Source organism: Rhipicephalus sanguineus, chromosome 4, assembly GCF_013339695.2.
Source record: "Rhipicephalus sanguineus isolate Rsan-2018 chromosome 4, BIME_Rsan_1.4, whole genome shotgun sequence".
Lineage (NCBI taxonomy): Eukaryota > Metazoa > Arthropoda > Arachnida > Ixodida > Ixodidae > Rhipicephalus > Rhipicephalus sanguineus.
The window spans coordinates 172650866-172676005 of record NC_051179.1 but is presented as its reverse complement, the minus strand read 5'-3'; the positions used below and the strand labels follow the sequence as shown (position 1 = coordinate 172676005).

The 25140-nt window shown below is 47.2% G+C and overlaps 1 protein-coding gene across 1 annotated transcript in view; it reads right to left on the bottom strand.

Annotated features, from left to right (window-relative positions):
• The window catches only part of LOC119391856 (fatty acid synthase-like), a 200923-nt gene that overhangs the window by 67901 nt on the left and 107882 nt on the right, over positions 1–25140 (bottom strand). Inside the window, exons 12-14 of the mRNA XM_049415421.1 lie at positions 12345–12561; positions 10799–11056; positions 4373–4546 (exon numbers count right to left, since the gene is read on the bottom strand). Of these exons, the coding sequence (XP_049271378.1) occupies positions 4373–4546; positions 10799–11056; positions 12345–12561 (649 nt within the window). The remainder of the gene's footprint in view (positions 1–4372; positions 4547–10798; positions 11057–12344; positions 12562–25140) is intronic.

The following is a 25140-nucleotide window of genomic DNA, read 5'->3' as shown; positions in this document are numbered from 1 at the left end:
CTATGCTACAAAGTGTCAGCGTATCTTGATTTCAATATTAAAAAATCCGAAATTAATTTACTGGCATCGCCTGCGGCGCTTTCAAATTGCAGACCACTCACGTGAATTTTTCAGTGCAACAATCCACCATCACTTGTAATAGCAACACAACAAACCTAATGTGAATGTGCGTCACGAATGGTAACGCTGCTTGTAACGAGAGTGAACGTCCAGCATAAGATATAACAAAATAATGAACAACAAATGGTCCATAAGCGCGAATAGAAAGACAGTTATGAGAAAGCTAATCTACATGTGAAACCCACACTGCGGTTGCCTTGTGTTACGTGTTCTTTTTGCATGCATTGTGTTACCTATTTTCGCGTAAAAAATGGGACCATTTCGTTGATATTTCTACAGCTTTGATAGCACTACAGGCTTTATTGCAGTAGAAAGGAAGAAATGGTTACGAAACGTACAGTGTTTCTCTTTTTCCCTTCCATTTCATTTGTTCTTTCTCATTGTTTTAAACGCTGCAACGCCAGCACACAATAGTTCTGGCTTTACGCACAGGACGTCAATTTCCTCCTGTGTTCTGGGTATACTTATGGTTAATCGTTTACAAAAGAAGTAAATATATTATTCGCCAAAATTTCCTTAAAAGTCGAATTTTTAATACCAGTAGGCAATAAGAGACAAAAAGACACACTTTACAAATATCGGAAAATCTGCAAGGTTGCCGGCCGACAATGCGCGGGGCTGACGTGCTCTGTCAAAATGACACGGGCTATCAACCTTAATTGAACAAAGCTTCCCCGTCCCTATCCTATATCCATCAATTGTGAAAGCCTAAAGCTACGCGCATGCATCTGATTGCCAGCGGCTCAGCCTGGGGTCAACTTCCGACAAGGTGACATTCAATTGCCAGGAAATGTGCTGCTATCCTGGGCAGTGTTGGTGTAACTGCGCGAAGGTTTGAAGATGGGCTAAATAATTCATATTGAACAAGGCGAACAGCGCACACGACGGCATACGCACGCCTCGCCCTTCCACCTCCTCTCCCCTAAATATGAGCGTGCGCCTGCTTACGCCACCAGTTACTCTTCTGGGTGCGCCGTGGTACAGTGAACTAGAAGGGGGTGGTACGCTCACAGGCGTCGAACCCGTGACGCCGCCGACACGTTCTTAGGCGGAAACGTTGGTCACAGGTGCTACTATGATGTCCTTTCTAAAAAAATTGACAGCATATCCACGGGTGAATGATGAAGAGCTTGGGCGAAGCTGCTGAAGCAATCATGGTTACACTGTGAAATCTTCAGTGGTTTCGCCCAGCAGTAATCAAAGCGATAGCCCAGTACATCATCAAAGACGTGACAAACACTGTATATATTTATACAAGAAATTTTAGTAATCGTAAGTAGTAGCTAGACGTGGCTTCCGTTCCCCCTTCATTATAACGGCTTTATGGTCGGCGAAGTGATGCATCGGTGATGGGTCGTAGTGGGATGTTTGCAAAGACGAAGTAGTGGGCAGTGTGAAAAGGTGGCTTCCGTTCCTCCTTCATTATAACGGCGTTATGGTCAGTGAAGTAATGGATCGGTGATGGATCGTAGTGGGATGTTTGCAAAGACGAAGTAGTGGGCAGTTTGCAAAGGTGGTTACGCCGGACAACGGAGACGTGACAAGGTTAACTAAGAGGAGCTTCGCTCCTAAAAACAGGGCATGCAAAAACGGACACAAGAAATAAGTCAGGACACCACAAACGCCGTTTGTGGTGTCCTGACTTCTTTCTTGTGTCCGTGTTTGCACGCCCTGTCTTTTTAGAATGACTACTTACCAACAAGCTCATCTCTCTGTTATTCTAATCTTTGATTTCGACGGTCGCGACACCTGTCGCGCTGCAGTGCTGCAGACGCGGCGCGAAGGAACGAGTGGTTCTTGCACAGCTGGAAACCACGTATCACGGCCGTCGAAATCAATGTAGCTGCTGTGACCAACCAATGCTTCCGCCCAAGGAGACATCAGAGGCGCGACCCGTTCGACCCCGTGAGCCCACTGCCCCTCTTCTAGTTCACTGTAAGCGTTGGAAAGACGTCCGTGCGCGCGCTGCTCCAACTTCTCCGAAACCTTCGGTTCTGGCGGTTCACCTACTTACGCCACCAGTTGCTCTCCTGGGTGTGCCGTGGTACACTGAACGAGAGTAGTGATAGTGGTCTGACTGGTGTCGAACGCGTGACGCCGCTGATGTCCCCTTGGGCACTAAGGAATACACCAGAGCACACGAACGCCTACGGTAGATTGCTCCTACCAGCCACCAAGATAAATACCTATGGCCGCCTGCAGATTTTTACAGATGTTCGTTTCTCAACGCACTCCTGTTAAGGCGGGCGCGTTAGAATAGCAAGCTGAGGATCCGGAAATGAAAGGTGCAGTAAACAAAATCTAGTTTTGGCGGAAACCAAAGAGGCGTAAATCGCTTTGTCAGTACGCCGATGCAGGACTTGACCGATGTTCTTCGCTACCTGATGCCCAGTTCCTTCGCTCCATAGCGCTCCACCTTCACACAGCCTACTTTAAAGATGAGCCGTAAATGGCAGGCGTTCTTCATTCGGGGGGCGTCCGCCCGAATCTACAAGAAGCCCCAAGTGCCCTCTAGTGAATGCTCGAGCTGCTCGTTCACTTCGTCTTTGCGGCGTTCGCGGGAGTAAGAAAAATATGCTTGAAGCATTAAAAGTGGTTAAAACCAGGGTGTGCGAATGTCAAATTTTCAGCCGCGAAGCGAATTTGCACAGTGAAAACCAAGTACGAAGAGAATCGAATATTTTTCAAATATTCTTGACACAAATAGTACAGCTACTGACATTCGCAAAAATTTTCTTTCATCAACCAGACATGCGAAATTTACTTGTACAGCAAATACCTACAGGATATTTATGCAATGTACAACACTATTGCTTGACAGTACAACATATGCAGTTCGTAAATTCGTCATGAAGGAAGGATAGCTGCTCATTATATTCGGGAAACAGCGACACTGTTGCGCATTTCTCGAATTTTTCATACAATGAAAACTGCAGCTCACGGGAAACAATAGTGCCGATGCCTTCATCGGCACTTAATCCTCCAAGCTTAATCCTCCAAGCTTGATTTCTCAATTTGTAGGAGCAACGACAACTAATCGGCACAATATCCATTGCGGGTGCTTCATGTTACAACAACCCAGAATAACGCTAACTTTCCTTTTTTTAGACCGTTCTTAACTATATAATGGCTCCCCACTTGTTTAGGCTAAGTATCATTTCAGCACTCTATTACAACGATATGCCTGAACTCATGCGCAGTGCCATGCTCTGGCCACTTGTTACCACATCCCCCTCCGCCAACTGCGCAATTTGTCATTAATTTAGCCACATGCGATTTTTATCGCCTCTATAGGGCTGCTTTGCCGCATTATCAATTAGGAAAAGCTCTTCAGGAAAGAAATTCACCGAGCGTAATGACAACAAATTGCAAACACAGAAAGGCCGTCCTACTGCACATGCTACTAGAGTGTAATTATCGAATAAATGATCACTGCGCTCCAATTAACTTAAAAAAATCATCCTATAGACTTTCAGTGCGGGCACAAAATTGTCTCGGGAAAAGTACAGCGCGGGAATTAAAATAACCACAATGTAAAGCATTCGGGCGTTGTCGGGATAAGGTGCCTCAAGTGCGGACTTGCGAAAAGGGAGGCATTGCTTAGTAATCGATTTTTAGAGAATGCTCCCCATAGAGTTACGCCGAGCGCTTCCCCTTGGGGTCGACCTTGCCGCAGAAAGTCGAGGTCCCAGATTTCTGGACTTGAAATGGCTGTTGTAGAGCTTTAGGAGAACCGATCCAGTGCCTTCTTTACAGTGCCTGAACTAATCCACAATGTGCAACCGCAATTTATTGCTACAATTACCTTTTTTGTAATCTCGTAATGTGTTCATGAAATGGTGAACATACATTAATGTCATGTCGCGTAGGTTTATTATGCATATGCACCCATAATATGTCCCAAGTTCTTATTTACTGTCATGCTGTCCTTTCCTAATGCTTCTTACGAGGCGCCCAAGTACTTATATAATCAATAAATCAACAAAATAAGTGAATATACCTCAACCAATGTATGTAATATAGGCTTCCTTCATGTTTCATGTTTTAGTATACACGTCTCATGCAAGAGCCGAATATGTGTAGCCGCGTACAGTTGAGGCAGCACATTCTTGCGTTTCTATCCTCCCTGTATTTTTTTTTATTGACTTTCGTCCCTTCAACAACTCGCACGCTTAAATCGTACTGTCATCTTTTCTGCATGTACTGCACGTTTGCTGCTCAAATGCAACATCCCGCACACTCTGCCACTCACTTGCTTCATTCGCTGCCTTTGTCATCTCTACGTGAACGAGTGGGTCAATGCGGCACGAAGTGATCTTCACGGGAAGCTTTAGGTCACGCTTGGGATACGCAAGTGAAGTGCTGTGTATCATGGTGTCGATGAACGCAACCCAGTTGTTGTCCCATTTCAGCACGCCATACTCTCCTGCAAAAAAAAAAAGCCCTCAGCCCGAAAGCAAGAACACTAACTTGACAAGTATGAAGTCGGGGTGTTATGCGCTCATTCAATAACCACCAAATTCCGGTACTCTCTATGTTCATATTTCATTGCTCATTCATTTAGTGGTGGTAATGCGTATTCACTGAGTGCGCACCCAACCACTTATAAGCTCAGCAAATTGAACTATCTGGAAAAAAAAGATGCACTCTAAAGAATCGAACAGGTGCTAGAAAAAAAAAAAACAAGTGTCGACATTTACCGTATTTGCGCGATAGTAAGTAACACGACGCAGAATCGCCGGTGGGAGTTGTCTAACCGATCCGTAAGCGTATGCTTTAATTGCGGTGTTCCCTCTAGCGTTCGTTTTTAGGCGCATCTGCATGATGTCTTTCATCTTCTTCCGAACGTTCGTCTGCGTTTGGAAAGGGGCCCATAGAAGGCGCCTCCAGCGACAACAGAAACGCGTGTTTGTCATCACATTTTTACAAAATCGAAATTTTCCTTCTGGGCAAAATCTTCAACGTCGGCTTTACCTCTTGCCTTAGAGACGGCTTTTATTCAACTATAACGATATCCAACGAAGCCTTCATGGCAAAGTGCTCTCCTTAATATTTGTTTTGCACCGCTGGTACAACGGATTACATAGGGTGTTTCAGCTAACGTGCAACAAATATTACAAATACAAACATATGCGCTACGCGTGTCGAATTGTCCCAGTACTGTTCCCAACCGTGCGCAGAACGTTAGGTTATTTTTTCCAAACTGCCAAGCTAGGTAATTAAATATTGCTTAACTAGTTATTTCACTAATAACTCTAGCAAACAATCTTCGATACAAAAGTGGTAGTACTTGTTACTAAACATCGGAATATTTCATCCGTACTAAGATAACTGCGATCCAATAAGCTGGGTAAGTAACAAAGATTGCTTAACTAACCTTTGAGATATTAACTCTAAGAAAGATTACTCTATAGAAAAGCTATAACGTGTGTTCAGCATAGATTTGGGCTAGTTGGTAGCTCATGACAACTGTTATAGAGCTACCTCAGGGCAAGGAAATAAGGTACACGAAGACGAGCGCTCGTCTTCGTGTACCTTTCGTCGCCTTGAGCTTTTTTTTCTTTATAGCGATGACCTCTTCATGTGACAGAGTAAGGGATGGACAGTTCTCTCGTTCACTCGGCACAGAAATGGCTGCGCACCCGATTACCCTCTTCCCGACGCGTAACTGACGCCTGCGGTTTGAGAAAGGCTGCACTACTGTCGCAAAACTTTCTGTGATGCCGGCACAATATTGAACATTGGAATAATATTAATTGTTGGGGTTTAGATTGAGGAGCACCATTTTTGGGCGAGTTGGTTTTTCACAGCAGAACACCTAAGCGCGCGAACGAGGGCAGAGGAAGGTGATGACAAGAGCTTCCTTCCACCTAATCATTTATTCACAAAAATGCATGATATCAACACTTTCTTTCATGACGTCACAAGACTTTAATGCCGATATCAGGTGAACACGCTCAGAAACTGTGTTTATTTACATGATGAAATAATGGAATGTGCGCCGACACGTGACTGACCAACCTTTGTAATCAAATCGGCTTCTGTTATCGGCAGTACGTGGACGCTTCACATGGGGAGAGGTTCTTTGCAGTACAATCCACATGGGTCTGCTTTGTGCATGCGTGGTCACGCCTGGCAACCATGGGCAGCGCGCGCTGGCACCTAAAGTCCCTAGATTTTTCCCTGTTCTTTCGACTCTACTGGCACCCGCCTCACGCAAACGCCTGGCCTTGGAAAATATGGGCATCGCGCGTTAGCAGACGCCGCACGCCGACGGCTATGAGGAGCAACTAAAAATGTCGCTATACAACAGCCGAAATCAAGCTTAGAAGAATAGGAAAAAGGGACGAAGGCTCCCAAGCGGGCATATTTGAAAGAAGTATTGGGTGTGCAGCTGCTACGATGGGCGATTATATGCTCTGCACGCAGGCATCCGCAGCGGCCCGCGACCCATGCATCTAGCTTCATGAAAATGTTAAGGGTCTGTGCTTGTGCTGCTCCATTCCATGCGATACAGATGTTACTTCAGTAGATTTTGAAGGTGAAAACCTCAGCGCTAATAGGACGCGCGGAACACACGCACTGCGCCAGGGCTCGTCTTATCTCTTTGTAATTCATCCTCGTTTGTGCTAAAGTTCTTACCTGCGAAGTTATGCAGCAACTAGGCCTATTAACGTGAGCGTTTGAACGGGTCGATAATTCATCTAGAACATCATCTTGATGGCTTTCGCCTTCCAGTCGTCTCAGGCAAATGTGCATAAGGGACCCTCAGTTTTTATTGTACAGCATCACAGTAAAGGCCATTTCATTGGGGCATCTTAGCACCTCCGTACGGTAAACGCCATAAGTTCGGCAATATCTACCACATGCAAATGTCAGTCGCTACTAACAACTTACATCTTCTTCAGGTGCTGTCGCCACTGCAGGCTCCACAGTGCCCCGCGTCGCAGGAAAAGTGGCACGGAATCTGCTCTCAACATGTGCTGAGCGTAGTCGCAGCGGCCAAGCGGCATTACCACTACGCTCAGTATATTCTAGGGACCGTACTACCGCACTACCACACGCCCGACATGCCTGTGCTCGGCCGTGCCAGAGAACATCTGGCCACGCTCTGCAAGGCGCGTGTCTCCGTTGCTAGGCGACGGCCACGCATGCGCAAAAGAAACCCATGTGGAGCGTACTGCGAAGAACCTCTCCCATTTATATGTGCAGAATGTAGCACAAGCTGGTGGTGATGCAGGGAACCGAGCGGTGCGCAATGAAACCTAACACTCCATAGTACTATTGGAGGAAGCGTACTCAGTATCGCGACACGATAGAGCCTTTGTTGTGGCTGTATGTCGCTCTCGCAGATACATTTACTGACGACAACGGCTACAAGTACGGCATGACAAATAGCGGCGTAGTTCAAAAGGACATCTTTGGTATCATTCTTGTGCAGTTCACAAGAACAGTCTTGCTTGAGAAAGATAAACGTATTCTGAAGGGAGACAGCGGTAAAATGGCGCCGGCTTTTCAAAAGCAGAACGCTGCTTCCGAGATCTGTCGCTTGCTTCATGTGAGCCGTTAGCAATGGTAGTAAAACGAATGCTCATCTCCTTCTTTACGATTCTCTGTATGGAAAACAACAGGCACGAGATAAACTCTACCCTTCATTTGTGCCTTGGTTGCACAGCGTATAGCGTGCCATGTGGTCTATCGGCGCAACAGATCCGCGTCACCGCGTTTCTGTGTACGCGCTTGTTCTATGTATAATTCAACTTCCTTTACAGCGAATGTGTACATGGCTAGGCGAAACGAAAATCCGTCTGTCCTCATGTTGCTAGAAACTTCTCAATTGACTGCGCCGCCAATGACGTCGTTCATTCCGTCGCAGCTGTGCCGCCGAGCTCGCGCGCAGCTGTTTCAACTTACAACGTCAACATCGGCTGGTCACGGACTGTCCCGAACAGCAACTTCCCAAGAACAGCGCCTACAGCTGAACTTTGAGAGAACTCGCGTTCGTTGGGTCGATGCTGCAGTCCGGGCACAAGTACAGACCCGGGCGGCCAAGCGCAAGCAGCAACTGCGTGCCGAGGATCCGACTGCCTGCCAAGCCACGCCAATGGCGCATTCAAACTTGAGAAGCGAAGAGAAAGCGAAAACGCCAGAGCGGCCGGAAAACCGTCTTCGCGCGCGTCGAGAGCGCTCACATTTGTGCTGCCTATTCCTACATGCCGACACCGCTTTCGCCACTTCGAGAATTCGTTCTACTTTGCACGTTTCCTGGGCATTTAATTTCGTACCGAATTCAAGTTCTGCATGCAAAACACGGAGAAAAATAGCTTTCACCTTTTCAAACCGTTGTTTCGGGAGACTACACCAGCATAAACTACATAAGCGGACACGCCTGCAGTGGCGGCGGCGGATTCACCCGGCTGTGCAAAAGCGAGACACGTTGCGGCACGCCGACTCGCTGCTGCTACACATCCTTCTACTTCCAGTGTTCGCGTAAATTATAATCCAAGCCAGGTTATCGAGCAACACGTCCTTGTTGAGGCTGTGAGTTTTGTCGTACTGCACGGGGAGCTTGCAAATGCGCCGATGCGAGCCATCGCCGCCGCCTTGACCACCATGTTGAATTTTCGGCTGGTTGTTTACGTCACGTCAATTAAGCTAGAGCAGCCAAAGTACGGCGCGGAAAGGCGATCCGATCCGCTTTCGCGTAGCGGATAAATCAGTCTCGTACCGATTTTTTTGCGTCGGGCTCGCCTGGTTTTCCGGCCGCTTCAGCAGCGAAGCGAGTGAATCTTCGGTGAGTTTTCCCGCTTTCGGCCCCTTCGAGGCCAAGTGTGAACGCGCCTTAAATCGCGAAGCGAAACGCAAGCACCAATGGCGGGCGGATGCTGCTAACCACGACGCCTAGCTCAACGTTACTAGACTAGTAACGTTGGCCGAGCTAACTCGAAAGATCAAACGTAAGCGGCAACGGCGAGGCGAGGAAGCAGCGTTGCAGGCAGAACAGCGTCAACGAGGCAATGGCGGGAACGCGTTCGCCGGGGCCAACGCCTCCTTTCGGCGGGAGTTTCTCGAGCGGCACTTTGGCTCCATCGGGCTTAGCCCACCGCTAAACTCCGGGGCCGCACGTTTGAGCTTCGCTGGTTAGCCATCTGTACCGAGTGCTTGGGCGGCGTTTTTTTTTTCATAGTGTCGTGAAAATATTAACCTTCGGCTCCGTACCACGAAGTGCATATCTTTCTGCTCGTGGGAAAATTGACGCATGCACAGGCGTATTACATTTTTTAACTCGTCATTGAGCATTTGATTGAACGGTTCCGATTAATGAGCAGCCCTTATTCTGTTTAACACTATAGGGGCCCTTTACACATGATTCCTGTTTCCCTATACAAATGGGATGTACGAGGTGGTGAGGAGGGTGGGAAGGGGCATGTATAAATCCTTCAAGGTTTCAGTGCGTGAATACCGTTTACGAAATCCCTGAAACTGAACTAACCAAGGCCGTCTTCCTTATTCTCAATAAAGCAAGCATAGTTATGGACACTGGTTCGTTCGTGCATAGTACCAAAAGGGCGAAGGGTTATCAAGAAAACGTCAAATTCACCGGAAATCATTGCGTCGCTGCGTTATCTTAGAGTTAACTGCATACTTAGACACTCAGCGGGATAATGAGTATACCCGATCGGTCTTTACAGCGATGCTGTATACCTCTGGCTGGTCTGAAAATTTCGTGGCGTCAGCACAAAACTCCTGTAGCGCGTATGTGCCAGAGATATTGGGCGAATCCCACTGCTCACTACAGATGCTTGCGTGCTCCTGCGCCAGCTCTCCCACACCTCCCCCCCTTCCAGCAGCATGTGTTGAGATTGATACAGCTTCGCGGGAAATTCACGTTCGCAGGGCGGGACGGCGGCCAATTATTTTTCTTTTTTCTTCGTGGAAGGATGCAAATGGTCTCCCTATACTTTATAATTAAAGTATCATGGTATCTTTCTAGTATTTACTAGTCGTACTTTACCTATAAGGCTAACATGTTTCACGTTAACGGAGTTACTTTTGAATAAAATGTGATGTCAACGGCTGCCTAAACAGGTCGCTTCTGATGAGAAAATGCACAGCCAGGCAAGAGCGGATTACCAATTGCATCGCTACTCGTGGCAGATGTTTTGGTGATACGTGCACTGGTCAGGTCGGCGAAACGACATGTAGTGCCACAATTAGGAAGCTCATTTCCTCTCGCTGCTTTACGTGATTGGGTGTCTTTTGCACTCTGCACTAATTCAGACAGTTCTTGCAGAAATCAGAATGCGTTGTGAGAGAGCCAGCAGATGCAGAACCACAACGTTCATGACCGTGTTGCATAATGGCGCACGATGAATATCCCTCTGGCAGGCTTAGGTAGTGTGAAGACGCTGCAATTCGCGTCTTCGCCTGGCTGATGACAGTGCAACGTTTGCGGAAGTCTTTAGCCAATACTATCCCTGTGAAATATAGCGTAAAGCCTACAGAACACTTTTAATATAATGCGCTTCCCATCAAAATGGTTAGTAGATTAGAAAACATGCTTTCGTAGTAGAAATGGCTCTTTAGCAGTGTTATTTTTCCTCCTCATGGCGCCCATGATGGGACAACATGCTGCGTGACCAAACTATGAGAATTTCAGCCGATCGGAAGAATTTACCTTTTATGTCCGCATTGAGGATGCCTCGGAATGGGCCATAGTACTCCGTGCCACGAAGTTTCAGTTCTTTGTAGACATCTTCGGTATCCAGTTCGTAGGATACATCGTGAGCAGCGATCATCCGCGGAGGCTCCATGTCGATGATCTTCTCGTTATCTGCGGCCATTCTTATGCGGCCGCTTGCCACCACTCCGCCTGCCTCACAGATCTCAAAATCACCCGACGCCTCCATGATGTTCACGTGAAGGCGCGTGGTACCTGCGTATAAGTGGAACAAACTGAGGCCTCCGCGCAAACAAAGCAATTGGTTAGTCCTTGTTAAATTTCCTCAATATCATTCAGTACATTTACGGTCAACTCATTATGAGACACGCTCTAGTGGTAGGCTGCTGAATAACATGGTTGGAATACGGCACACTACTCTGCACATCGCTTCTCTTGCATCAGCGATGTTGCACCTGATTGGCACCTGATTCTTTGCGCAGCTGGGCTAATGTCTAAAAGCTATTCATGCATACTCTGAGCTGTCTTATAAGTGCGGAGCACTTTAGGGGCCCGGCGTGTCGTATGCTGTCGTACCTTGGCGTAACGCAGGCAAAACCACAGATATATTAGCATATTTTGCAGCATATTTTAGCATATTTAGCGCATTTAGCATATTTTAGCTGTAGCATATTTTGAGCACGCGATCGCGCCAAGGAGACGTCTTCTTCCTCTTGTACTTCGAGCGCCTTGATGATGACAAGTAAGCGCGCGATCGCGCCAAGGAGAGGTCTTCTTCCTCTTGTTCTTCGAGCGCCTGGATGATGATAACTTTGGAGCACTCTAGGGGCCCGGGTTCTCATATGCTGTCGTATGCCGTCGTCGCATGGCGTGACGCAGGCAAAACCGCGCATAAAAACAGAACAAAAGAGGAAGCAAGCAAGAAATAGAAAGAGGGAGAAACAAAGGGAAAAAAATAGGAAGCAAAATAGAAATAGCAAGAAAGACAAAGAAATACATGAAGAGAAAAGAAGAAATAAATAGATATAAAGAGAGAAAAAAACGGCAGAAAAAAACCGAAAAAGAGAGAAAGAGAGGAGGAAAGAAAGAGAAAACCGAGGAGAACCAAAGAAGGATGCCCAGTACCGCACTTCCTTCAGGCTTGGCACCAGTAGTGCGGAGCTGCCTTAATTACTGTACTTCGATAAAAGCTCGAACCTTTTATCTGTTACGTATTCCCCACATTCTCCCGACGTTCTGCGTGCCAAAATCGCACTTTCAATTTGCTTCAAGGTATAGGCTATACACAAGTTGAATCATTCGCCACAGCGTTGCAAAAACTGCTGCATCACACCGAGTTGGTGTGGGAACTTCAATGTGACGTCACGACGTCAATTTTCTTTTCGCCCGTGGTCCCGCTTGCCAAGCTTCCTCTCGCGACAAGAGTTGTGCTTTTTGTATTGTGCCAAAGCTTATTGACTCATACAAAAAAAAAGAGTTCCTGCCTTATGCCTTTTAAACAGCTCTTGTGCAATCCGTAGAGGAAAAATTGATATCGACTCACGGTCCTTCTGCAGAATACTGGCTTGGCTAAACTTTAGGTCTTCTAGAACCACAGGAACCATGAAGAAAGGCTTCCCCAAACGCTTTGCCAGAGACTTCCATGCAAGGACTATATAGCCAGCCGCAGGAAACAATATCCGCCCTTGAATTTGATGGCCACTCAAGTAGGCGTCTGGTCCATGGTCACCAAGGTCCAACTCTACGATCTCCTGGGACAGCTGCACGAAATAAAGGCGGTTTTGATTTGTTATCAAACCAGGTGGAATAAATGTGGTGTGACTCGTCAGTTCTTCGAAACGAATGCTTGAGAATAATTACTACATAAATAAAATACGTGTACGTTTGTTTTAACAACGAGGAAGGTGATTGTTCATAAATAAAAGCCATCCTATGTGCGGAGCCTCGCAGTGCTATGTAGCCCTTTACTATTTGTTTACCACAACTGCTGCCACTGAATTTTAAACATTCTTTTCTGCATTGGCAAATCGTTTACTATATTAGGTTGAAATAAAGGAACGATAAGGTACAAAAGGACGGACCGTATTAGCCGACTGTGTTAGTCTTCTTTTTTTCGAACTCGGAAAGTTGCAAATCCGTAAGCATTTACATGCCTATTCAACGATAAAACTGCCGTCATTCCGGCGCTCAGTTACGTTAAACGATCGTCGTTATAAAGGTATAACTGTAGAAACAAAAATGAATTATTTTGGCGGTGCTGAGTTGTGCAGCCAGGCCCCCACGATACGAAGGAAAGTGTCTCAAACGAATACTGACGCAAATATGGCGATGCCAAACAAGGCAAGACATGGCGATGCCGTTTTTGACAACCTTCAAGTGCTTCGACGAAACATTAAACAGCGGTTTCGAAGATTTAGCAGAATACTGCAAGCACACCTTAAGTCAGCCCTCACCAAGTCGTGTGAGCACAAAATGAGTGATAGCTTTAACGCACAGGTTGCGCGTCTTTTAGATGTAGGGTATCCTCGTGATGCAGTGGCCACTGTCGCTAAACGTTTAAAGAAGTTCATTATGTTAAGTCCGAGCATGGTTGCAGAAAGCGATAGGAAGAAACGTGCCGTAGGTATTCCGTACATTCATTGTGTATCTCACAGGCTAAAGAAAATAGGAAGTAGATACGGGCGTTAATGTTTTCACGGCTGCCATTAATCTTGGTAAGATTTCTGCCGCTGTGCAGAGGAAGAATGAGCGAGTAAAAAAAAAAGCGGACCGATGTTTTTTTTCGTAAAACACCCGAACAAATTCACTGATTGCCGTACAAGTGTGATGTATAAGGTCCCTTTCAGATGCGGCCGCTTCTCTGTAGGACAGACGGGCCGCTGCATTAACCAGAGATTATTGGAACCTAAGAGATCGCTAACTCACCTTCTAATCTATGTAGAAGGCTCACCTCCTAATCTATCTTTACATTGTCGAGATTGTAAGTGCGCGCCAAAATTCGGTGAATGCGCAGCGTTATACCGGCATAGAAATTAAGAAACGCGCCTGATGACTGAAGCATGGCATATCGAGAATAATGGTAGCGCATGCGTGAGCGAACCGTCGATTAACTTGCATAAAGATGAAATCAAATGCCTTAACAGTTCCACGTAGACCCCCATGCGTGCCGGATCGATAGGTTCGCCTATTGCATGGGCATGCGCAGATAAGTTTCCGTGCCTTCTTTCTTTTCCGCCGTTGCGCGTCTCTTCAGTTGTTAGTCGGCGTTCGTGGTGTCCTGACTTCTTTCTTGTGTCCATCTTTGCACGCCCTGTCTTTTTTTAAAATGAATACTTACCAACTATCTCAGCTCTCTGTTATTCTAAACCACTTATAACGATACCAGCTATAACGATATACTGCTTATAACAATCAAATGCTTCAGATTTCTGAATTTTCCCACGGCTGTAAAAGAACACTATTTATAATGATACAATTATCGGTGATGTATCGGCTGTAATGATAGAGTTCTGGCCGCCTGGTGGGCACTTCCTACAAAAGGTTTGTCTGAAAGTTTCATAAAAATAAAAAGACGGCAGATCCCACGAATTGTGGGAATCGATGTAATGCGAAGCAGCCAGCAAATAGCTGCATACATCGTCTTGTATGTCATTGAGGAAAATGCGTGTCATGGTTTTCATGTTAACTCCTATTATTTATGTTCGTCACACAGTAACGTCGCGCAATACCTACTTAGGGTAGGTCAAGCTAGCGAAACGGCCACTAGCGCACCATGAGCGTGGCACTAAAGTCATGCTGTACATGACATGTGTGTCATGACTTTCATGTTAACTCGTGTTTTTATGTTCGTCACACAGTCACGTCGCGCAATACCAATTTCGGGATAGATCAAGCTAGCGAAACGGCCGCCAGCGCCCCATGAGCGTGGCACGTAAGTCACGCTGTATATGACATGCGTGTCATGATTTTCATGTTAACTCGTGTTATTTATGTTCATCACACAGTCATGTCGGAAGATACCAATTTTGGTGTATATCAAGCTAGCGGACGGCCGTCAGCAGCATCATGAGCGTGGCACGTAAGTCATGCTGTACATGACATGCGTGTCATGATTTTCATGTTAACTCGTGCTATTTATGTTCATCACACAGTCACGTCGGCAGATACCAATTTTGGTGTATATTAAGCTAGCGAAACGGCCGCCAGCGCCTCATGAGCGTGGCACGTAAGTCATGCTGTACATGACATGCGTGTCATGATTTTCATGTTAACTCATGTTTTTATGATCGTCACACAGGCACGTCGCGCAATATCAATTCCGGGGTAGATCAAGCTAGCGAAACGGCTGCCAGCGCATCACGAGCGCTGCACGTAAGTCATGCTGTACATGACATGCGTGTCATGATTTTATATTAACTCGTGTTTTTATGTTCGCCACACAGTCACGTCGCGCAATACCAATTTCAGGATAGATCAAGCTAGCGAAACGGCCGCCAGCGCCCCATGAGCGTGGCACGTAAGTCATGCTGTACATGACATGCGTGTGATGGTTTTCACGTTAACTCGTGTTATTTATGTTCGTTACACAGTCAGGTCGCAAGATACCAATTTTGATGTATATAAAGCTAGCGAAACGGCCGCCAGCGCACAATGAGCGTGTCACGTAAGTCATGCTGTACATAACATGCGTGTCATGATTTTCATGTTAGCTCGTGTCATTTATGTTCGTCGCACAGTCACGTCGTAAGATACCAATTTTGGTGGATATCAAGCTAGCGAAACGGCCGCCAGCGCACCATGAGCGTGGCATGTAAATCATGCTGTACATGACATGCGTCTCATTATTTTCATATTATGACTTGTCATTTATGTTCGTCATACAGTCATGTTACGCCATACCAATTTTGGTGTACATTCGATTAACCAAGCGACCAGGAGAGCACAAAGTCGTAGGCGGCTAGATAGATAGATAGATAGATAGATAGATAGATAGATAGATAGATAGATAGATAGATAGATAGATAGATAGATAGATAGATAGATAGATAGATAGATAGATACGCTCAAAGTCGCAGAAGTTCGCTACGAAATGCTTCGCATTTAAAATACTTCGAAGAGAATGACGTGAAAACTCGTTACAAACGCCGCAAACATGTCGCCGTGAAAAAATCTGCGAGGGGGCGTTGTGTGCGGCATCGCCGCGCTATTATCATCGCAATATGTTGAGGGGAACAGCTTGCTTCGTCGCATCCGCGCAAAGCCTATGCCGGGTTTCTAACAAGAGTTTGTGCCCGTCGATAAGTTCGTGAAAGACTGTGCTGACTAAGCGCGAGGTGATGTTTATTGAGGTGAAGCAGCCAATTTTTTGGGATTTCCGGCACGGTATCAAGGTTTGAAGCCTCACAAAAAGATATTGCTATCGCAGTCGACGATATCAAGGATCCTCAAGGCTCGAGATATCCTAAAGAATTCCGTTTTTTTTGCAAATTTCCCGCTTCTTAAAGTATGACTAATAATTTTATGATTATATATGCTAGCCTGCAATAAGGTGTTCAGAGTACTTTGTCATGACTTGCATAGTTCGGCCTAATTCACTTGTCAGTTGGTGTGTAACTATCATCGCAAGTGGATTGCATGGTTCATCTGAGCCAATGAGTGCGTGGTGCTGACGAGTGAAAATAAATGCACAAGCAGAACACTATCCATGACGGCTTCGTTGACCTTCGCGGTGGAGAAATAAAGGCCATCTCCGGGACAACGTGTAAAGCTGGCATGTACACACCAAGAAAGTTCGGGCAGAATTTGGGGCTAAAGACATGTTTCGGTGATCGCGCGATGCGCCTTTCCATAGGGCCGTTGTAGACTCGGACGAACGACAGGAATGAATATGAAAGATGTCACGCCGATGCAGCCCGAAAACAGTGCTCTAGGTAACGCTGCATCCTACAAAAAAACTCTACGATTACGCATCGCTTAGACAACAAAGACTATTCTGCGCGGATTTTTGTGTTTGTGTGCGTGATTCGTTCACGCTGTGGCACGACACGCACTCTCACACGCTTTTCTCAAGGATTTCATCAAAGAATTCTTATCAATTTATAGACATTTGATTAAAATGCGCGTTTGGGTCAACATCGTGTGGTGAAACTCCTGCAGCTCGAGTGGCACGGCTGAGTGTCGCAAGCTACGCAAGAGAAAGAGAGAATAAACGTTCATTTGATGTTTTGTGAGAACATGGGTGAGTGCGATCTTTATTGCGGGATTCCATTGGCGCGGGCCGCCGTCCTCGCACGTTTCCCGAGGGCCTCTTGGGTCTCCGTATCCGAGCTGGACAGAGCTGCCTCCCACCCTTTTATGTTGGGTTGTGTCCTGGGTTGCATGGGTGGATTGTGTGGACATTCGCATACCATGTGGTACAGGGTGGCTGTTTTATTGTCGCAGAAACTGCACTGTGGCGCGTGTGTGTCGGGATCTATCTTAGATAGTACGTATGGGTTAGGGTAGGAAAGTGTCTGCAGTCGACGCCACGATACCTGTGATTCCCTACTGAGGTTTGGCCCCGGGGGTGAAAGTTTCCGTCTTTCGAGTATTTGGTGTTGTTGAATTTCTGTATACAGTAAAACCTCGGTGATACGATCACGACTCGTACGAATTTCGGGGTGATACGAATTTTCCTGTGGTCCCGGACAAGGCCCATTAGCCTGCAGTTTATTGGAGTATGGTTGTTGCGAACCGATTTTCACCCCGCGACGTTTGATACGGACGTACGCTAGCGGGCAGTATACGAACAGGTGCTACCCGCGCTGTCGCGGAAGACGCGGCAGTCGCGGTGGGTGCGGGCATGCGCGCTGCGCGACTGTCAACGGTGCGTCGTTGCCTCCGAGATTCTGCGCGCAAATCTTCGAGGCCTTTATACGCCTTCGCGTTTAGATTACGGATGGCGATGACGTTGCCTTTATTTCTTTCTTTCTTTTCCCAACGCGTTAACGCGTGCTGCTGTGCTCGAGGCAGCAGCGTCTTTGTACTGTGTAAACACGTGCCTGCCACGTCAATACAAGCCATGTCCTCCCAATCAGACGTTCTATGAAACAAGACTGAAACTTGGGCTGCGGGTCCATCACGAAGTCCCATGAAAGGTGGGCGAAGACCGCGAGACGAAGCGGACGGTCTCGGCGAAGGAGCTAGGCCTGTAACGTTCGCGCACACATGCCAACTCTCCGATTTGCGCGGACGACTCCCGAATTTTGAGCAAACCTCCCGATTGTGCGGGCACGGCCCCGAAAAAAACCCCCAACACCACCGCGATAAGAAAGTAACAGCAACAAAGGACAGCGATTATAAAATTTTCTGGCTTCATCTATCGCGTGCAAAGCGCTTCCTAAAGTCACTTTCGCCGCTGTACTGTGATATTATGCAGGAAAGCGTAGTGATATTAAGAAGGAGCGGTCACGGGTCACAACACATCTGGTTCATTAACTAGACACGCGCGCACGCACCTTATATTTACGAGTACAAGTATGATCGTTGACGTCTAAAACTTTACTGGAAATCATTTAGAGCTGTTCATAACGTCGATGCGGCCCTGAGAAACACTAAATCAAAACGTATGCCAACTTCCTTTTGTCGCATACTAACTGTCCATGTTTTCTGGTGATACGAATATTTTTGGCAACCCCGCGAGATTCGTATCACCGAGGTTTTACTGTGACAAGCGGGTCCATACGCACAGCGAGGGTGGGTGCAAGAGAACGATGTGGCTCTTGGGCAGAAATCTTGCAACAACCGCCGCTGCGCTCGACGCTTCGGCATGCCCAGTAAGACTACGACACACCACGTGACGTGGCCACTCTTAAAACTTGGTAAGGTTTGCTTATTCTTTCTCTAAACGGATCTTCAGCCGCCATCCACCCAACATTCGGCCGGCGTTGCAGCGGTTGGCATTCGGTGGAGTATTGATGGTAGTGGAAACTTTATTGATTGAAATCTTTTTTAATGTGGCGTAGGTTTCCCACATGCGCGCGAGAGCGGGAAGGGGGTATTAAACCAAACAATAACGGCGCGCAACGTAAACGGCTAATTTTTGTGTCCCCAATTCGGTACTTTGTCGACGCCAAGTGTCATTCTAGGAGTATATTGGCGGCGAGGACATACCGTGGCGCCGTCTGCCGGAATCTCTCTGTGACGTATAAAACGGCATCATGTGGTACCGAGTGCGCCGAGTGTTCGATGTCGCCAGTGTTCAGACACGGTTTTTCTCGTTTTGCAAGCGTTGAATGCACCCGTATTAGCTGTGAAGCAATCAGTGTGTTTGCCAGCAAAGGTTTTTCCGTGAGCCAACGCGCTGTCATCGTCGTGTTGTGTACTCTCGACGGAGCGAGTGCGCGCGGAGCCATGGACAGCGAACGTGAAGAGGCCACTCTTGTAAAAGGTGAGTTATGTAATTTACCTAATAATCTGTAACTCGAACCATCCTCGCATCTCGTGTACATTTATGTTTACTGGGGCAAGCGCGACATCACGCACCTATCTCTTGCTTTTGCGTGGAAGTTGCGCGGCCGAGAGGTACCGTTTCGATCGGCGTGGACTGCCGCGCACGATTCACGGCAACGCCTTGCCCTAGTTTTCAGCGCGTAATCAAATGGCCGAGTGCAAACGATGCTTCGACATTGGTTATTACGTTCGCGAGATCTTTCGTAAAGGTAGCCATAAGTTATTTTGCCGCAATAACAGTAATGTCCACAACGCTCGTGGTGAGTGCGGCTTACCTCTTTAGCCAGAACTTTTGCCGGACGATGATTTATAAAAGAGATATTTTATACGTGGAAGTTCAACCGCATATATTTTAAAGACGATAGTCTTTCTCGGGGAACTTAGACGCAGAAATTTTGGTCTGTCTTTCTGTTTGTCGGCACGTCACCCGATTCAGCCACACGGCCAAAGTTGAACCACTTGCTTACCGCCCACCCATCTTGAACTGGTACGGCTGTTCATACTTGTGAACGTTGTCGATCAAAAAGTAAATATTACGCATATCTGAGGCACAACATCATTAGGTAAGTATTAGGTGGTGTGTTCGTTTAAGAGAAAATACATAGATACGCAATTTTAAAGACCCTAGTTTATTAAGCTGCGCTGAAACTTGTCTTCCTCCGTGCCCTCTGCACAAGCTCATGTTGTGTTTCGGTTTCGGTTCAGTATTGCATTGTACGAATCATAGAGTTTCCTAAAACCAACTAGAGGGAACTCTGGCGTTGCGATCGTTCAGCCACCATAGGAATGATGGGTAGTACACGGATTTACCTAGTCTTTGTACTTGCGGGCTTCGAACGCAATTGTGGCTTTGTTTATTGCTGTGTTTTGGTTTTCTTTCAGATAAAAGAATGGATGGTTGTGAACTTCGTGACCAGATTTCAATTGGTGAGCCTAAAAAAGTTAAGTGGTGAGGTGGAACTGTTGAACGTTTGCTGAACTTCATCTTGCGACAAAGCGGATGCAGGCGACGCCCAGCCAAACGGAGCCGAAAGTACGAAGCTTAGACGAATCCGTGTACTACCCATCATTCCTATGCTGGCTGAAGCGCCATGCGTTGCAGCTCCCATAGACACTAGCGCCAGAGTTCCCTCTAGTAAGTATTGTAGAAAACTCTATGGTACGAATGACAGGGGGCGCCGCTCTGGCATTCCTGTTTTACCCAGGCGACGTGTAAATAAGAGAGTTTGTGGAGAGTACTCGTTGAGTGCGGACGTTTCTTCTCCTTTGGCGCATCGCGCCAAACAGCGTGTTCGGGCTGGCCGGCGTCCCCACCGGTCGCGTTGGTCACCGCCGGTCTTCGCCTGCCGCTGCGCCGGGACTACCAGCCCGCAACACAGCACTCATGTTTCCCGACGTATTGCCAGATGGCGTCCATATCTCACGCAGCGCCTCTTCTATCGTCTTTAGACGACATTTGCAGCGAAGCACGCAGATACGCTGCCAATTTTTTGTCTCCTTTATTCACGCTTCTGCGTCGCGTGCTTCTATGCGAGGGGTACATTGACTGATGTGATACCATGCCAACACGTGTGACTCGCTTGTTCGACTACTAATTACAATTACCGTATCTCGTTCTCAGTGACTCTTCCGGTCTCTGGCATCAACGAGTTAGTTGACCAGCAGTTCAGCACATCGTGGCTGCTAACGGAAGGAGAGGCAGTCTATGAGGCCGACGACGTCCTGAATATGCAGCGTAAAAGAACAACATCGAGACAGAGCCTACTCTCGCGGCCCTTGTGCCGACCGTCGCCGCCTTCCGGCGACGCTCGGTGTGTGTTTTGGACGATCCAAGGGTCAGGACAAGAACGTTTTGCGACAGCACTCCTTCGGGAACCAGGCACCGTCTTTTCCAGCCTGGCGTAAATAAACGTCGTAAATTCCTATGTGTACAGTCACGGAATGTCTCACGTGGTACTACCGAAACATTTTAGCTCCAACGCAGAACACAAAATCTTCGCGAAAGTGCTTCCTATAAGCTGATAATAGATGCTGGGTTGCTTCCCCATTCTAAGCTTTATCAACCACGCATCTCGCTGCTTCTTGGTTTTGGGATATGCGTGTAAACTCACACCGGGCTCGGTCGAATACGTTCGGCACTGCGGCCCAGAGCAAAGCTTCAACCTCAGGCATAAGATGCAGCGAGCAGCATTGGCAAAGCTTTCAGTGGCAAAGCGGAGTCACGTGATGGCGTTTACCATGTCATAGCGTAGCAGCGCCGGTCGCTCCTGTGGTGGCCCTGAAGGCCAATACCACACATGTAGAACAAAATATGAAGTACAGTCACGGCACCAAGTATTCCAGCTCGGCGTGGTGATGGGCGGGGGGGGAGGGGGAAGGGGAGGGGGCGAGCACATCTATTCCGCTTCCCTCTGTACTTGGCGCCACTGGCTGCCAATATAATGTAAAGAAGAATACAGAAAGGAAGACACAAGAGTAGAGTTGCTGGTGGGAGAGGAAGAGAGAGAGAGAGAGAATAAACGTTTATTTTGAGCAAGCGCGCTGTGGGCCCAAGGTGGGCGGCCTCCTTATTCCAGGTAGCCGCGGGCCTTCGCCATCTCTCGTGCCCGTTGAATCAGGCTTCGCTGATTCTTCAGGTCTGGGTCCGATAACTTGGCCTCCAACTGCTGTTCGGTCAGTGTAGCGGTGCTAGGGTTTTGTTTGCATCCCCATAGCATAGGAAGAAGAGGAGCGGAAATAAACAGTAATGGCGACTGTATTGGCTTTGTGATTCTCGCTGTCATTACAAATTTGGTGCAGTCAACGACAGGATCCTGTGCTACGCGCCTGAACAGCCCCGATTTCCCGAGGACCATGTGCGTCTATATCGCTGCAAACCGCGCGGATGGTGTCATGACGGTGAGCGTTATATGCCGCGTCTATGGTGGAAGGTCGACCTGTTCGCGCGAGCTTTCAGTGTTCGGCGACACATCGCCCATTCTGAGAAAAAAAATGAGTGATCACGAGCTGCGCAGAGCTGCGCAGTGAAGATTGGCCACAGGAAGCTAGACTCACAAAAGCGGCAATAGTTTTCACTCATAAAAGCAGCGTTTTAAGAAGCAATTACATTTTTCAAGCTGTAATCAAGCTGCAGGAAGAAAACAGCAAACGGCAACAACATCTGTTGGAGCTTTTAATGTAAACAGGCCGTGGCCGATATTCGAAAGCATCAATAGAATTAAGTAAGCCAGAGGTCTACGATAGATCATCAATGAGTGCTCAGAGTTGGCTTGACTTCTATGAAAATGCGTGTGATCCAAACACGATCGTGATAAAAGTAATGATCACACCGTTATACTTGGAAGGCGTCGCGAAGACGTGGTACGGGATACGAGCAACAGAAAGGACATCCTTGGGAAAATTGGAGGAAGAACTTTCTAGCAACGTTGTCTGAAAGCAAGTTTCAAAGTTAGGACCGTGCATTAGCTTTGAAGTACCTCTCGGTGCGGTTATGAACTACTTTTTTGAGAGCGCAGAATCTGCTGCATGCGATAGCCTCCATTTCTCAGACTCATCACTTGTGAGTCTGATCATATTGGCACTTCCGAAATGCACGCAGCACCATGTTCAGCTTGGAACACCTCAAACGCCAGAGGTGCTACAACAGATCATGAAGGTGTTGGGTCAACAGCGACATTCCGCGGCAACAGCACCGGGCTCCGCTGAAATGCTACCAGCACCTGGATGGCGAGATACACTCAGCAAACCTGATCCCTCTGCGGAACACAATACGAGGCAGAAGAACCATACAACGACGAAAGGTATATCTGACGATCTCTTGTCCCAAATACAAGTAACAGTTTTTCTCACTGACCGCGCCATGCTGGTGTACGTGCACCCGCAAGTCAACGGCAAGAACGTGAAAGCTCTCGTTGATAGCGGAGCGTCTATCATCGTAATCAACAAGAGCGTGATTCCTGAGCTGAATAGAAGAAAGGATTGTCCTGTTATCGTACACGAATATGACGGAAAGAAGCAAGTGCATAATGAATTGGGAGACATCCTTACTGCGTGTCAAGGCAATAGCACCATTGTAAGAGCATTAGTCCTTCTCGGGGTGAAATATGAGCTTCTTTTGTCTCGTCCACTTATGCAAGAGCTGCGTTTGAATCTCTATTGGGATGGGCAAGTTACCACGCAAGATGACCGCCAGCTGGCCACCTTCATAGCAGTCGACGATCATCCCCATAAGCCGAGTGCCGCAGAAGGCGTCATTCGCAGATATCCTGAGTTGCTTGCATAGGCGGATATTCAAAAGCGACGTCAAAGTTTCAAGTACCATCTCAGCTCCGAGATGCCGCAGTAGTGACGCGGAAGGCCTATAACATGTCAAGAGAAAAGTAGCTATGGCTGAAGGGAGAGTTACAGAAAATGCTTGGTGCCGGCGTCATACGCCCTTCTACGTCTCATTTTGCCTCGCCAATAACCATCGCACCTCGTCTTCGCACCTACTACAAACATATAAACAACCAAACTGACATCTTCCCCTTTCCGATACCACATATTGACGAACTCAATAATGAAACGGGACTGTAAAGTTCTTTCTCATCTCGACCGTTGCAAAGGCTTCTAGGAAGTCCCTCTGCAAGAAGAAACAAAGAAGTTCTCCGCGTTCATTACACTGTTTGACGTGCACAAATAGAACCGACTTCCATTTGGCTGGATAAATTCGCCAGCCTGGTTTCAGAAGATGATGAACAGTGTCTTGAAGCCACACTTGTAAATCTTCTGCAACGTTTACATCGACGACATCCTCGCGTACTCACGGTCACAAGAGGAGCACTCTGAACACGTTGGAAAAGTGTTACAAGCCCTTAGTGACGCGGACCTAAAGATAAATGAGAAGAACAGTGAATTCTTCAAGTCCAAAGTTAAGTCTAACTCCTTGAGAGAGCGTTTGACAGAACTACACAGAGTACTAAGCAGGAGTCCGTCCAAAGCATCACGACGCTTACAAGACACATGATGTTTACTCACTCCGAGTTTTTTTTAGGACTTGCAGGTCATTTCAGAGCTTTTATTACAGATTTCTCCAAGATGACGAAGTACTTGACGGAGCTCACGGAGAAAGAAGTGCCTTTTGTTTGGACCAAAAATTGCGAAAGGATTTATTAAGAACTTGTAGAACGTATTTCATCGAACCCTGTCCTTACCCTGCCAGTCTACAGTTTACCCTTTCAGATGACTACAGACGCCTCCAATTACGGCACAGGGGCTGTTTCGTACCAAAGAGACGTCAGTTCACCTTCAGCTCAGCAGCTAAGGGTTATAGGATACTATTCCTAAACCTTCAACCGAAGTCAGCAAAATTATTCAACAAATGAGAAGGAGGCCCTTGCCGTTTTTATGGCGGTCCGCTACTTCCGATCAGACATTGATGGAAGAAAGTTTGCATTGTCAGAGATCATCAAGCACTAATGCAACTTTTGAATATGTCAGAGCCTAGAGGGAAATTGGCCCGATGGATCAATGAACTTCAGCAGTGCGACTTTGACGTCTTCCACCGTGCAGGAAGCCGTCTCACAGACGCCGATGCCTTGTCTCGGTTGGCAGTCGAGGTTCCGCATGGAATGGTAAACTTCACGGGATTATTGAACGGCTATGAGAGTCTGCACTTCAAGGATGGCAAGTTCGCTGCGCCAGAGACACTGACTCCAAAAATGCTTCACTTGTACCACGACAGCCCGGAATCAGGTGGTCACGATGGCTTCTCGAGAACCTATAACAAACTTTTCAAGCGGTTCACATGGAAGAACATGAAAAAAGACATGGAAGAATATGTTAAGTCGTGCTACTTGTGTCAAGTCAAG